This window comes from Genypterus blacodes, unplaced genomic scaffold, assembly GCF_046128005.1.
Source record: "Genypterus blacodes isolate CSIRO-AG114 ecotype Tasmania unplaced genomic scaffold, CSIRO-AGI_Gbla_v1 ptg000048l_1, whole genome shotgun sequence".
Lineage (NCBI taxonomy): Eukaryota > Metazoa > Chordata > Actinopteri > Ophidiiformes > Ophidiidae > Genypterus > Genypterus blacodes.
Window position 1 is genome coordinate 2,356,946 of NW_027466861.1, and position 13,631 is coordinate 2,370,576.

The 13,631-nt window shown below is 46.5% G+C and overlaps 1 protein-coding gene across 1 annotated transcript; it reads left to right on the plus strand.

The window, feature by feature from the left end:
* The first annotated feature begins 8 nt into the window (after window positions 1–8).
* Window positions 9–11,184, plus strand: satb1a (SATB homeobox 1a). Its single transcript, XM_076149939.1, has 11 exons — window positions 9–92; window positions 392–635; window positions 754–930; window positions 1,066–1,192; window positions 1,409–1,532; window positions 3,483–3,594; window positions 4,955–5,481; window positions 6,799–7,002; window positions 7,131–7,286; window positions 9,067–9,270; window positions 9,357–11,184. The coding sequence occupies exons 2-11, from the start codon at window positions 419–421 to the stop codon at window positions 10,209–10,211; spliced, it is 2,703 nt and encodes a 900-aa protein (XP_076006054.1). The 5' UTR covers window positions 9–92; window positions 392–418; the 3' UTR covers window positions 10,212–11,184.
* Window positions 11,185–13,631: the final 2,447 nt, after the last annotated feature.

The window sequence follows — 13,631 nt, forward strand, 5'->3', positions numbered from 1 at the left end:
AGAGTGATAGTCTTCCGATCGCGGCATCTCTGTGAAGGTCACCTCCTTTAATCCTGACCCAGACATCGTTCACACCCGGACTCTGCGTGAGTGTGAGTATCTCTTCAGTCCAAACCCGGAACCGACGGGAACGTGTCTGGCACTTTCTCTCAACACTCAGCAGGTGTCTGAGACTTCCAGTTGCTGCGACTTAACCGCGGTCAGCAAATTGCGATGGCGTCAAAAGATAGAATGACAACACGCAAAAACTAAACATGCAAAAACAAAAAATACAAATATGTATGTTAATAATGGACTCTAACTGCAAACCAACACAGAAACACTGTCACAAATAGGATCATTCAATTTCAAAGCATTGCTTGTGTGTGTATGTGTGTGTCCTGACCTATAGGCTGAGTCGTAGAGTGCGAGACCCCAGATGGACCCCTTGTGTAATGGAGCCGTGCCAGCGGAGGGCAGTGATCCCATGGCAGACCCCCGGTCCCCTCCTGCCAAGCTGGCTCGTCTGGAACAAAATGGACCGGGACCCTCGGGCCAGGACAGGAGCAGACAGGGGAGTCCGGGTGCCAAAACCCCTGGGCTGGTCCACAAACCAGCCGCGCTGAGGTCACAGGGCAAGAGCTGGCACACCAAGGGTAAGGAGGCGGGGGTCGGGGGGAAAGCTGCTCAGAGGGAAGGTTGTTGTTTCTAAAATAAAAATCAGGCAGGGAGTTAACAAGTCTGAGCGTTTGAGGCTTGCGTCCGTCGCTTCAGGGAGCCTGCTGCCGGTGTTCTGCGTGGTGGAGCATCGAGAAAACCCTGTGGAGGTGGAGAAGAGGGAGGAGCACGCCGAGTTCGTCCTGGTGAAGAGGGACCTCCTGTTCAATCAGCTGATAGAGATGGCCCTGCTGACACTGGGCTACTCACACAGCTCAGCGGCACAGGCCAAAGGTACACACACGGCGCTCTCACACACACACACACACACACACACACACACACACACACACACACACACAAAGACTCCATCCTGAAGATTTCTGACCTGTTACTCCCTGTCGTGTCTGTGTGTGTGTGTGTGCTCAGGTCTAATCCAGGTGGGCAGGTGGAACCCCGTGCCTCTGTCCTGTGTCACAGACGCTCCGGATGCCACAGTGGCCGACATGCTGCAGGACGTTCACCATGTCACCACGCTTAAAATACAGTTGCACAGGTTGGGAGCGCTTCATAATGTCTATTGTCTATTTGTAGGTGTGATTGTTTGTGTTCTACCCAGGTGTTGACCTGCTTATGGTGATTCCTTCAGGGCAAAGAACGGCCTGGTTTAGATGCCTACTTCTACCTGAGTGCACTTTGTAACTTAACGCTAACTTAAGTCGACGTCTCGATATTGAAGCAAACCAACATGTGACCCGTCTCTTTGTCAAAGCTGTCCCAAGCTGGAGGACCTACCAGCCGAGCAGTGGAGTCACTCCACAGTACGAAACGCACTGAAGGAGCTTCTGAAGGAGATGAACCAGAGCTCCCTGGCCAAGGAGTGTCCTCTGTCCCAGGTACAACACACACACACACAGAGAGAGTGAGAGAGGGAGAGAGGGAGAGAGAAAAATAGCATTAAATGACCCATATTTTGCTCTAGTTAGGAAGCTAGTATAGTTTGTTGGGTCTCTAAATAGAATGTATGAAGTTTGTTGACAAAACATTCCACACCAGCCCAGCTTGTGTGGCATCTCCAGCCTGTCAATTTCTGAAGCAAGCTGTTCTGTGTGGGTGTTGGCAGTATGCAAATGAGCCATGGCTTTGATTGGTTCTTTAAATTGACACCGTCCACAAGGGACCATCTGAAAATTACCATCTCGAGTAATGTGGTGTCCAAGCACCCATGGGAGGCCTAAGTGGAACGTGTTTCCTCGTTGCTGGTTTTCAAAAACATAAACAGTTGCAGGCTTGTTATTTAATGACTGCTTGGACAAAACATGACAGAATCATGATGCAATATTTCACTCCAATCTGAAACTGTTCTGTTGGTGCCGACATTTTCACAAATCCGAGCGTCCTGCAGGAGCCGGAAGGTTTTATCATTTAGCATTTTCCGGGTTGTGACAGTCGAGGATGAGCGACTTACGAGCAGGAGGGCGAGGAAGGAACGGTTTAATGTAATACGATGCCTTTAAGCCAGGCAGAGCAACGGATGTGAAGTTCAAAGTCTGTACATAATGTTTGACCTTCTATGTGTGCGTGTGCGTGTGGGTGTGCGTGTGCGTGTGCGCGTGTGTGTGTGTGTGCGTTTGAGTGCTTACCTTGACGTGTGTGTGAGAGAGAGAGTGAGCGTGTGGTCCAATAGGTAGACAGGAAGTCCAGATGCAGCAGTAGATAAGGAGCAGGGGCAGAGAGCGAGGGAGAAAGAGATAAAGAGAGATCTTTATCTCTTAAAGAGCCCTCCCGCCTGGGCTGTTGCCTATCTTGATTCTCTCTGATGCCAGCCTGTCTGCCTAACTGTTCCCCACCTGTCTGTCTGTCTGTCTGTCTAAGCAGCAGTCTTGCTCGCTCCTCTGTACCACAGCGTCCAAACATTTTCGATCTCATTCAGCAGTTAATCACATCCGCATCTTGTTTTCATTTAAAAATATTCCTGTATATTTTTTACGAAGGCAAAAACACTCAGCAGGAATATCATGTTTACAACCACACACACACACATAAACACACACACACACACCACCCCGAAATAATTTGTTATTAATCGTGCAGTATGTGGGGGATGGCCTGTGTGTAAATATTTATAATGATCGACTTAGTCTATCTGTTAGTTTGCCTGGGGATTCATACAACACCAACTGATAAAAAGAAACCCAGATTACTCCCCCCTCTGCTGATATTAACCCATCGCTCCCTCCCCTGTGGCTCTCTCTCTCTCTCTCTCTCTCTCTCTCTCTCTCTCTCTCTCTCTCTCTCTCTCTCTCTCTCTCTCTCTCTCTCTCTCTCTCTCTCTCTCTCTCTCTCTCTCTCTCTCTCTCTCTCTCTCTCTCTCTCTCTCTCTCTCTCTCTCTCTCTCCTATCGCACTCTTTACCCCCTCATGTTTGCGAGAGGCAGATTAAAATAAATATGAGAAGATGAAAGGTGTAATCAGATGTAAAGATTGCACAGGATGGTCTTTGGGGGAAAAGTGTGGCGTGCGCGCGTGTGTGTGTGAGAGAGTGCGTAAGTGTGTGTCAGAGCGAGTGAGAGATAGTCTCTGATGACCTATAGTATTTTGTTTGATTACACATACACACACGATGCACCCACATAGACACACACGCACGCACGCACACGCACACGCACCACTCACACACTGACACACTCATCTGTCTTTATTATCCTATTTACCTGGGGGTCTTTTTAATAACACAGATCTGAGTTCATTAATATCAGATGTGTGAACAGCTGAGACACCCAGGCAGCCCATAGCAGGCGCTGGGAAAATGTAATGAATTTCTATTGTTTCTCTCCTCTGTTTCAGAGTATGATATCGTCGATTGTAAACAGCACTTACTATGCAAATGTCTCCGCTGCCAAGTGTCACGAGTTTGGTCGATGGTACAAGCACTTCAGGAAGACCAAGTGCTTCCAGGGTGAGGGATTTCAATCACGTGCCAAGCCAGATACGTCTCAACCACTTAAACCGGGGCGGATTATAAAGCGCACATAACAAAAACGATCCACGTGAACAGTAAAACATATAAAAACAGATTGATAAAGAAGTCGACATCCAGATTCCTTGACATACAGACCATCACTTTGATTGTCCACTGGTTGGCGCTGTAGTGCAGTAGCAGTAGTACATGGAAGGGATCGGAAGGGGGAAGTTACTCTCCTTTCCCAGAGGATGTTCATCCCCGCAGGTATGAAAGTCGGCATCCAGAAATAAGAGCTTCACATGGAAAGAGAGGAAGACTAGTAAACAATGCTGTCGGTCAAGTAAACTAATTATGTATTATATATGATGCTGACTGGTGGGAGAATGAGTATAAAAGTCATGTTTCTCTCTTCAGGTTTAAGTGGTTTAGATCTGCTCTGGTCGTGATTCTGGTTAATATTATCTAGAAATGCATTTCCTGAAGAAAATGTGCTGTGATTGCAAGTTACAAGTTGCCTGATAGTGTGAAGGACCTGAGGGACTGATGGGCCTGAAAGTATTTAGGGCATGATGGAAATCTGAATGTATTTCAAAAGTGAATGGCTGAAAACCATTAAAACAGGAAGCATTTTGAACTGGCACCATCTGAAACATATAATGAAAAAACCCTGAAAGAATGGAGCCTGGTGCTGAAAAATGTGTGAATGGTTTAAGTTACAAGCAGTTTGAGTGACAGCTAAAGCTCATATCCTTTGAAGCTGCTAATTGAACAACAGGTGTAGCCAATTAATCAGAGACAGAGAGCTGAGTCAGTCTGAAGGCAGAAAACCTGCCTGAAAACTGTGGAACAGCTGGCTCTCACTCAAAAACAGTAACTGCTATCTGAAAACAGGTTGAACAGTAAGAACCGGGAGAACTTCCTGAACGTAGGGATGTATTACGGTCCAAAAAAAGCCAGAATATAACGAAGAACTGACGAGTTTGAAAAGATTTCTCAGCTGAAAATGATGAAACTGATGAGAAAAAATTCAGGACCCGTCTAAAGGCAGAAAAAGCAAAAACTACACATGAGACAAGAACAAATTCCATATTCTGGAAGATGATAAACACTCTGAAGTTTCCATGTATGTATTGTTTGTAAAGTGTCAAATCTGTGGAAGTTATTAAGAGTTGAAGAGTCGAATTTCCAGCAGCTGCATTTAGAGTACGAGGCTCTTAGCCAATCAGCTTCAAGTTGCTTCCACTCTAACAGGACGCAATGCACACACATAGGGAAGGCTGGAAGCAATCACAGCAATGAGTAATAATAATTCTGCACTCTTACCCTCTTTTCTTCCACCTCCCTTTCCATTCAGACACCGACTGTTTTTCAGACCAGTCCACACACATCACCATCACCCAGCAGCCAATCCCAGGTAGCACGGCGGAGCAGAGCGCGGGCCTCCTCTTCCCTCACGGGGGAGTGGCCAATATTTGCGCCCGCCCCCCTCTTGGCCTCCACGCTCCCGGCCTGGTAACCCAACCTCTCAGCTCCCAGCTGGTCAACCAGCAGCTGGTGATGGCCCAGTTTCTCAATCAGCAATACGCCGTGAGCCGCATGCTGGCCGGCCAGGGTCTCTCGCCGTCCCCGCAGCAGTATCTCAACCACCCACCTGTAGGGAGGGCTCCGGCCAAGGTCTTCTCCATAGCCCCCGATCCCCAAGCTCCACAGCAGGCCCAGTGCGACACAGTGGGGGGCTGTGCCACCGGCCAGCAAAACCAAACATCATCTGTGGGGGCGTGCGACATCCCCGGTGACATCTACCAGTGTGTGAGGGAGGAGTTGAAGAGAGCGGGCATCTCCCAAGCCATATTTGCCCGAGTGGCCTTCAACAGGACACAGGTATGGAGGGGTGGGGGGGGCTGAGGGGTGACAGAGTGTGATGGATTGGTGGCATATGGAGTCTGTGATCGGGATCAAAGGTGTTAAACATGTAAGAGGAGGCGACTGTTTGCTGGTGATTATCTGTTGGAAGCGTTTTCTGATGTTGCAGCAGTGTGTGTGTGTGTGTGAGTGTAAGTGTGCTCTGTGAATAGATGTGTTTGATGGTTGGCACGTTGGCATGGCCTTTGCCGCAGTGCCCCCTCCCCCGGTTCATGTGTGTATGTTTGTGCGTGCGTGTGTGTATGTGTGTGTGTGTGTGTGTGTGTGTGTGTGTGTGTGTGCGTGTGCCAGCTCTCTGCAGCACAAAGCCGGTGCCAGCATTGAAGCAGCTGCTGGGCCAACTAATCACACCCCCTTAGAGAAATACCCCCCCCCCCCCCCCCCCCTCTACCTTTCCCCTCTATCTCCCCGTCCCTCTATCAGACCCTTTTTTATTCTTTTAATCTCTACCTCTAATTGTCAATTCATCTTTTTTATCATTCACTTTCTGTGTCCATTGCTCTGCCTCATTTGCCTATCTGAATCTCCCTCTGCCATCGCGCGTAACACTAAAACGCTACGTTATCTGTGTTTATCATCCCACATTCAGCAGCAGGTCCACAGAAATGGCGCTCAGAGGACAGGCTCTGCCCATTGTTATTATTATTATTACCGTCATTATCATTTTCATCACAATAAGCAGAGCGAGTTATTATCCACCCCCATGTTTCCCCGTTGCCAAGTCCAAGGTGCTCCGGTGCCAGCCATACAAGTTGGGCACGACGCCAAGATGCCATCTAGAAGTGAAAGACACATTTGTCAGTCGGTGATGCACATTAAGTCTGAGCGTATTCGGCGGGTGGATCCAGAAATGATCCACGATGTGATGAAGCCTCTCCCGCCATTTGCATGCTGGTGTGAAGTCTGAATTGTGTCATCTGGGAAGCGCCACACGCTCCGTGCGGCATTAAACGCCTCCTGCTGCACGGAGGGATCGAAACGTTGTTACATCTCAACAGGACGGTCGTGTGATTAAATGGCAGAGCTCTGAAAAGTGACTGAGGCTGTGGAAGCTAAGAAATACATTTAAATGAGATCACTGACAATTGTTCTTTGTGTGTTTAGAGATATTTGGCGTTCACCTACCAGGTTTGTAGGCCTTTGAATGGATCACCGTTAAAGCATATGAATGTCCAAATCTGCCCCACCATGACATCATGATTACATTGTGAGCACTGACACCATGAGAGGAGCTCAGGACTTCACGGGAGTCGCTGTGTTATGTGTCTGCATCAGGGCCTTCTGTCGGAGATCCTTAGAAAGGAGGAGGACCCCAAACACGCCTCTCAGTCTCTGCTGGTCAACCTGCGGGCCATGCACGGCTTCCTGCTGCTGCCCGAGGCCGAGCGGGAGCGGATCTACCAGGAGGAGAAGGAGCGGAGCCTGACCGGAGTCGTACCGTGCAGCAGCAGCAGCAACACACCGCCCAGATCCACGCAGGTCAGAGAGCAGACAGACAAGACGTCTGCGTTACTGTTGTTTCCTCGCCTTGGGGGAAGGATGACTACTACTGATCTCACCCACCCATGTATGTCTCCTCATCTATCCATCTGTCTGTCTGGCTCTAGGCAAGATTGTCCCCGGTTACAGGAGACAGAGGACTGAGAGCAGACAGTTGCGTTCTCAACATCAGCTCTTTGATCTACGAGGAGATCCAGCACGAGATGAAGAGAGCCAAGGTGTCGCAGGCCATGTTTGCCAAGGTGGCCGCATCAAAGAGTCAGGTACAAATACACACAAAGCACACGCACTTCACACACCATCATTTGTGCTCCTGATAAATCCATCTAGTGGGTTAAAGTAGCCATGTGTGTGTATGTGTGTGTGTGTGTGTACGTGCGTGTGTGTGTGTGTGTGTGTGTGGAGGAAAGCCCAGATAATCAAGCAGCAGCTGTACTCTGCAGAGGGCTATCATCAGTGCATCAGGCTGCTATTGTGTGCTAAATTATCGCTTTAATAGTCGTCATACAAAAACACACGCGCACACACAAGCGCACACGCATCACTTATTTTCCACACATGCAGAGGTACTGTACAAGCATGTGCGCACAAACACACACACACACACACACACACACACACATACACACAGACACGATTTGAGTGTTTATTGTTCTGGTTTTTATAGCGGCCGCATAAGCTTGTTATTGCCTTTTGTTTAGAGGATAATTTCCTTTCATGGAATTGGGGGATTTCAGCTGTCTCATTTTCTCTTCCTCTATTGCAAATCTCATTTTCACCTTCTTTCTCTCTTTCTCTCCTCCTTTCCTTCTTCCCCCTTTACCCTGTAAACTTCCTGATGATGTTTTAGAGGTCATCCAGTGGTCATGCCAGTACAGACAGGTGGTCTAAAACCCCCGAGGTTCTCTTCCTTTTCCCTCTTTAGCCATCTCTCTCTCTCTCTCCCTCTCTCTCTCCCGTTCCCTCTCTCCCTCTCTCTCTCCCCCTCTCCCTCTCTCTCTATTAGCTGGGCGTTTGGCAGGCAGACTCATGCTGGCTCTGTCTGTGATATCTGTGCTGTGCATCTGGATGGCATTGTGTTGTGATGTTGGGCTACGGCCAGGTGTGTGTCTGTGTGTGCATGTGTGCGTGTGTGTGTGTCTGCGTGTGTGCTTTTGCATAAAATCACGCTCCAGTTCGTAATTCTGAAACTCCCTCTGCTTTACGTTCCTCTTTCTGCCACTCGCAAGTTTTCAGCCCTGATTCTGAATGAACTCTCTGTAATCTTTGAGCTCTCCAATCGTTTGTGAATACTGAATGAAGTCATATCTGTTTCACTCATATTCAGGTTGAAAGCTGAACGACAATGTTTCAGGCCATGTTGACTCTGGGTTTATACGCTTATGACTTTAACAATTCCTTTATCACAGAAACTGGACGGCAGTTGTTGTTTGTATCATCTAATCGTCTAACAGCCACAGTGGATGAACACAAACTCAGTGTTCCTTTTATTAAACACACCTGAAACAATCCAATATAACAGCTGCGCTACAAATCAGGACTTTGCTGATAATCCTGCGTGTTTGTTGACATTGTGTCTGCGAGGTGTTGCTGTGTTGTCCACGCTGCTGCTGTTATATTAAAAAGGTGTCTCTAATATTCTGTCCTCTTGTTGGAACACTGAACCGCTGCTTTAAACTCTTAATGATTTAGCTTAGGAGTTAACTGAAGATGAGCATCGTAAATAGTAAAAATATACTAATTAATGGAATAACTAGGATAATTAATGATTTAATTAGCATGTCTGATGGTTATATTTATTATATTACAATTATGGCGAGACATTAAGCAGCCCAAGTGCTTTTAGTACATACATTATTGATCAACAAAGGGAATTTTTTTTTATAGCTTTTGTTTGTTCTGCTGCGACCTCAAAGCCGGTCCAAGTGTTGCTCGAGGGCACCTCAGAAGTATGGATGTGTGCAGGCAGAAGCCACTGAAGGCCACTCAAGCGTCTTTGTCGGTGGATTCCATGAGTGTTTAGATGTCTGTCTCCCCCTGCAGGGCTGGCTGTGTGAGCTTCTGCGCTGGAAGGAGGACCCCAACCCGGAGAACAGGACCCTGTGGGAGAACCTCTGCATGATCCGCAGGTTCCTGAGCCTGGCGCAGGTCGAACGAGACGCCATCTACGAAGACGAGAGTAGCAGTGCCGCGGTGCAGCAGCACTGCTCTGACAGATTGGCGCTGCTCAGCAACGACAACACACTGGTGAGGCCGCATTCATGGTAAAAGTGTGTGTGAAGGACCAGAACCTGTTCGCTGATTCATTCTCTCTTTCTTGCTCTTTCTTTTAGTACCAACGCAACTCCCTGCAGCAACACCATCTTCACCCGCCAACCCCTCAGGCCCATCAACCTTTGCAGCCTGAAGTGGGACCTCACCTGTCTCCACGACAACCATGCACAGCATCCCCGGCTGAGTCTGAAGCGGGGGGGAACTGGGGACATTTCAGAGTTTGTCATCAGAGCCGGAGCAGCAATGAAGGGGATTGGGGCTGCACTGGTAGGGAAAAGGTCACGGAAGGCAATGAACAGGTGAGGGATGGAGATTTCGACGATGATGTCATCGAGGAGGTCCTTGGGGAAGGCGAGGCAGTGGGGCCGGATAAGGAAAAGCCCTTGCCCATGTGGCCCAGCATAAAGGATGAGGCGGAAGGTGGAGGTGGGGTTTGTGCAGAGGCAGGTAAGGAAGCAGGAGGTGCGGGTGAGGACGGAGGTGAGGGTTTAACAGTATCTCACGAAGCCCTGGGGATCCTGCAGAGCTTCATCCAGGACGTGGGTCTCAACCCGGACGAGGAGGCGGTCCACACCCTGTCGGCTCAGCTGGGCCTGCCCAAACACATCATCCGCAGCTTCTTCCGCAGCCAGGGCCATGGACAGAGCCAAAACCACCAGCATCAACACCACCGCAACCACAGCCAGAGCCAAAATGACAGAGGGGACGACCGCTGCGGCTGCTCAGACCCAAACCCCTGCCAAGCAGAGAGGACTGCTGAGAAACAGGAAGAGGGGTGCGGGAATGAGACTCAGACAAAGGAGGAGAGCCAAAACCACAGAAAAGAAGGAAGCGAGGTGACTGTTGTGAAAGAGTCGGACGTTGGGACTCAAACCATTCCTGCTATGAAGGAGGAGCAAGAGAACAACATTTAACCCCAACATGTCCAATGGTGTAACTTGGATGTGTTTCAGTACATTAATCCTCAATCCACTGTTGACTTGCAGTGTTTTGGTGTTAAATGGATTTATTGCCTTAATCGGTGTATACTCAAGGTTTTTAAACGTGCATGTAAACAACCTGAGCGTCCCAGAAGGCTTTGAAAAGACTCTAACTGGATTTATTGTATCTGTTTACTGATTTTGTTATGCAGACAGGGGCTCAAGTTGTATTGTTACTCTGGTCAAACTGCTCTTTCAAATCAATTCACTATGGCTATGACGTCTTCAACCTGTTACAGCAAAACTAGATAGAAAACTGTCTCGGGTGTGAGGACAGTAACTGTGACTACATGGATATTATGGGATGACAGGCGGCTCATGTGTAGATAGATGACAGATAGATGACATACAGTATCAGCCAGTTTGAAGCCCTTATAGGAAACACACTTGAGTAAAAGTCGTCTAGCTGCTGATGTTGCGTTTGACTTGAGTATCAAAAGTATTTTTTTTTTCACTGTGGCATTTATACTTTGTGATACAATCTACAGATGAACAAAGTAGCAACATTTGGACTTTTTTTCCTCAAAGATTCTCTGACCTTATTCTGGAAATGGCCCTAATACTCCATCATAGTTTTGGAGTAGAAGTGTATGTTTCAAATATGTCGTTAATATGAATACTCCACTAAAGTACAAATTCTCTGAAAACACACCGAAGTACTGTAATGAAGTATTTTTTACTTTTGTTGTTTTGTTACTTCCGTCCATAGTTTGACCAACATTCATACCAGAAATGCCTTGTTAGGAAGTGGCTCTGCCCGCCTGGTTTGTTTTGATCTTAACTTCATGTGTGTTTCGTTTCTGTCGGTGCTTTGTGTTCTGTCGTAGTCATGGAAACGCTGTCATTTCTTATTGGTCCTTGTCCACGTTTGTCTGCTTGTCAGGTAATGAAAAGATCAAGTTTATTGTAACAGTTTTTGAATTAAAAGTGTTATCAGACCATCTCCTGGACTTTACTGACGATGTCGTCCTGTCGTGATTACATCGTCCTTTTGGAACGCAGAGGCTGTTATTATTTTCCAAACGCTTCATATGCTTCATGCTTCAATGGTAACGATTACTTCAGCGCATATTAAATCAGTATATCAACGCTGGCTGACTCACCAAGCCAATCAGCACGGAGATATTTAGGATTATCCAAGACTGCAAACTTTAATCAGCTTCTGTTAAGATAAGAAGTATGATTTGCTCCTGGACACGTAGATGTTTACAGTACTTCTATCCATGCATGGATTTGTAAGCTTCTTTAAAAAAGTAATAGCAGAATATGTTTCGTTTACAAATCTTGTGGTTGTATCATCACGATGTATCATCATACAAGATGGAGAAGAAGATATATTCAGGCTTATTAAAAGCCTCACTGAAAGTTTGATTTAATGTTCATTCGTTCTGCTTTTGTAGGTCACAGACTGTGGTTTATACAATTTTTAATGTGTATTTATCTGTATACAACAACACAAATATGAAATCATTGAATTACTTTCATTTATATCTCATTTTAGTAGGTTTGCTTCACTTGAATTGTTCTCATGATCAGATCTTCCAGGAGAACCTTTTGACAAACATTCTCAGTGTGATCAATAAATCTTTGTGTGTTTTGATTGTGTGAGGGCTGGACTGATAACTTTCAGCTTCACTAAGTGTTGTTAAAGAGAAGAAAAAATCAGATACCTTTTCCCTACAGATCAAATAAATGGTCCTTTCATTTTCTGAGTAGCAAAATATCACTTGGGGTGTATTAAGCAAAGTGAAGAAATGGATTTGTTGAGGTTGTGCGAGGATCATCAAGTAAAAAGCAGAGAAGTGGAAAATAGATGAGGCTCATTTTTCACACTTCTATTTTAGAGTTGAGCGAGCTGTTAAAAGCCCCATTAAAGATTTAATTAATGGTTCCCGACTCTGCTGTCTGTGTTGATGTCGAGACGTCAGCGCTGATGCTTCACTCTGATACGATTGTGTCTCCGCTGGTGAATCGGTGTCATTGTTTCCAGTCATCAGACAATATTCCTCTGTGCTGTTGTCCGTAGCTCTGTACCAGTGGATCTGTGTCGCTCTACCATCACATGCTCCTCAACACTGCAGGCCTTTTTTTATTCCCCCCCCCCCCCGTTTCTTTCCTCTTTTAGTTTCTTCGTCTGCGCTTCTATTTCCATCTCGGTTTCTCTCTATACTGCCCCAGACTCTCATCCGTCTCTCCCTCGTGACGTTTCACACTGCTGCTCCGACTCAGGCCGTGCAACATTCAAGCCCCATTTGGTCAGAATAGCTTTATAGAGTAATTCAATAAAGCTATGCGCTTTTCTGTCATCTGTTTCCATGGCGATAGCCTAGTCAGGGCCAACAAGAGGCCATGAAAGCCTCATCATCAGTAATATTAGCTATACTAATAATGATAATGGTGCTCTTGAAATGCCAGGCCTGTGATGATGATGGTAATGATGATGATCATCATCATGACTGCTTTTTGTTAGCCTCCCCACACACAGACACACACTCACACACACACACACACACCGCCTCCGCCCACATCTGACTCATTAATGCTATTTAATGTCCCTACATCTATATTACTTCAGATTAACTCCTCTGTTTCTTTCCCCATCCTGACCGTCATGCCTCTATGGTTTTATTGTTTTGATTCAAGTCTGTTTTTGTGTCTTCTTTTGTCTGGGCAGGAATTTGTGATATATTTGTTTGTTAAAAGTAATCCACTGATAAATCTGACTTCTCTGACCTCTGGAAATTGCTGTTATGAAGTCTCCATAAAACTGTCATAATTAACCCGCATATTGTCGAGCTCCTCCGGTGTTCTCGGTTATTTGTGATGTTTTTGCGTCTCGGTATTTTTCTCTAATAATGTCCAGCCGAGCATAACAAAGTGTTCTATCGGCGCAATAACACTGAGGTTAAAAGTCCTTAAACGCTGTGTCTGCATCCTCTAACCTCACACTAAGGGCCTGAAAGTCATATCTTTGCGTTGATAAATGTGCAATAAATTCTTCACTCACATAAAATTAAATCTCTGCAATCTTACAATACTCGCTCATTGAAGTTTTAGTGTCGTTTCTCCCCCTGATGAGATTGAGCTACATGCTAATGTTTGGCAGAGAACATGCTCGTCATGGCACAAATGGGGCAATGAGTCGTATTTATTTAATGGCACTTATGAGCACTTCCTGCCTCTCTCTGCCTCATTCTGTTGTGTATCTATGATTCACAGGCCCCCCCCCCCCCACCCCCACACACACACACACACACACACACACACACACATCCACTACTCTATGCATTACAACTTCACTTATACTGCCATAAATAAAATACAAAAAATTAGTGAGTAACAAACATGGATTAA

What these genes read in the sequence shown, in the direction of transcription:
- satb1a (XM_076149939.1), top strand. Translation starts at nt 419, where the DNA reads ATGGACCCCTTGTGTAATGGAGCCGTGCCAGCGGAGGGCAGTGATCCC. An exon ending in GAAGACCAAGTGCTTCCAGG is followed by an intron (nt 3,595 to 4,954) that starts GTGAGGGATTTC and finishes CTTTCCATTCAG; the next exon opens with ACACCGACTGTTTTTCAGAC. An exon ending in TGGCCGCATCAAAGAGTCAG is followed by an intron (nt 7,287 to 9,066) that starts GTACAAATACAC and finishes CTCCCCCTGCAG; the next exon opens with GGCTGGCTGTGTGAGCTTCT.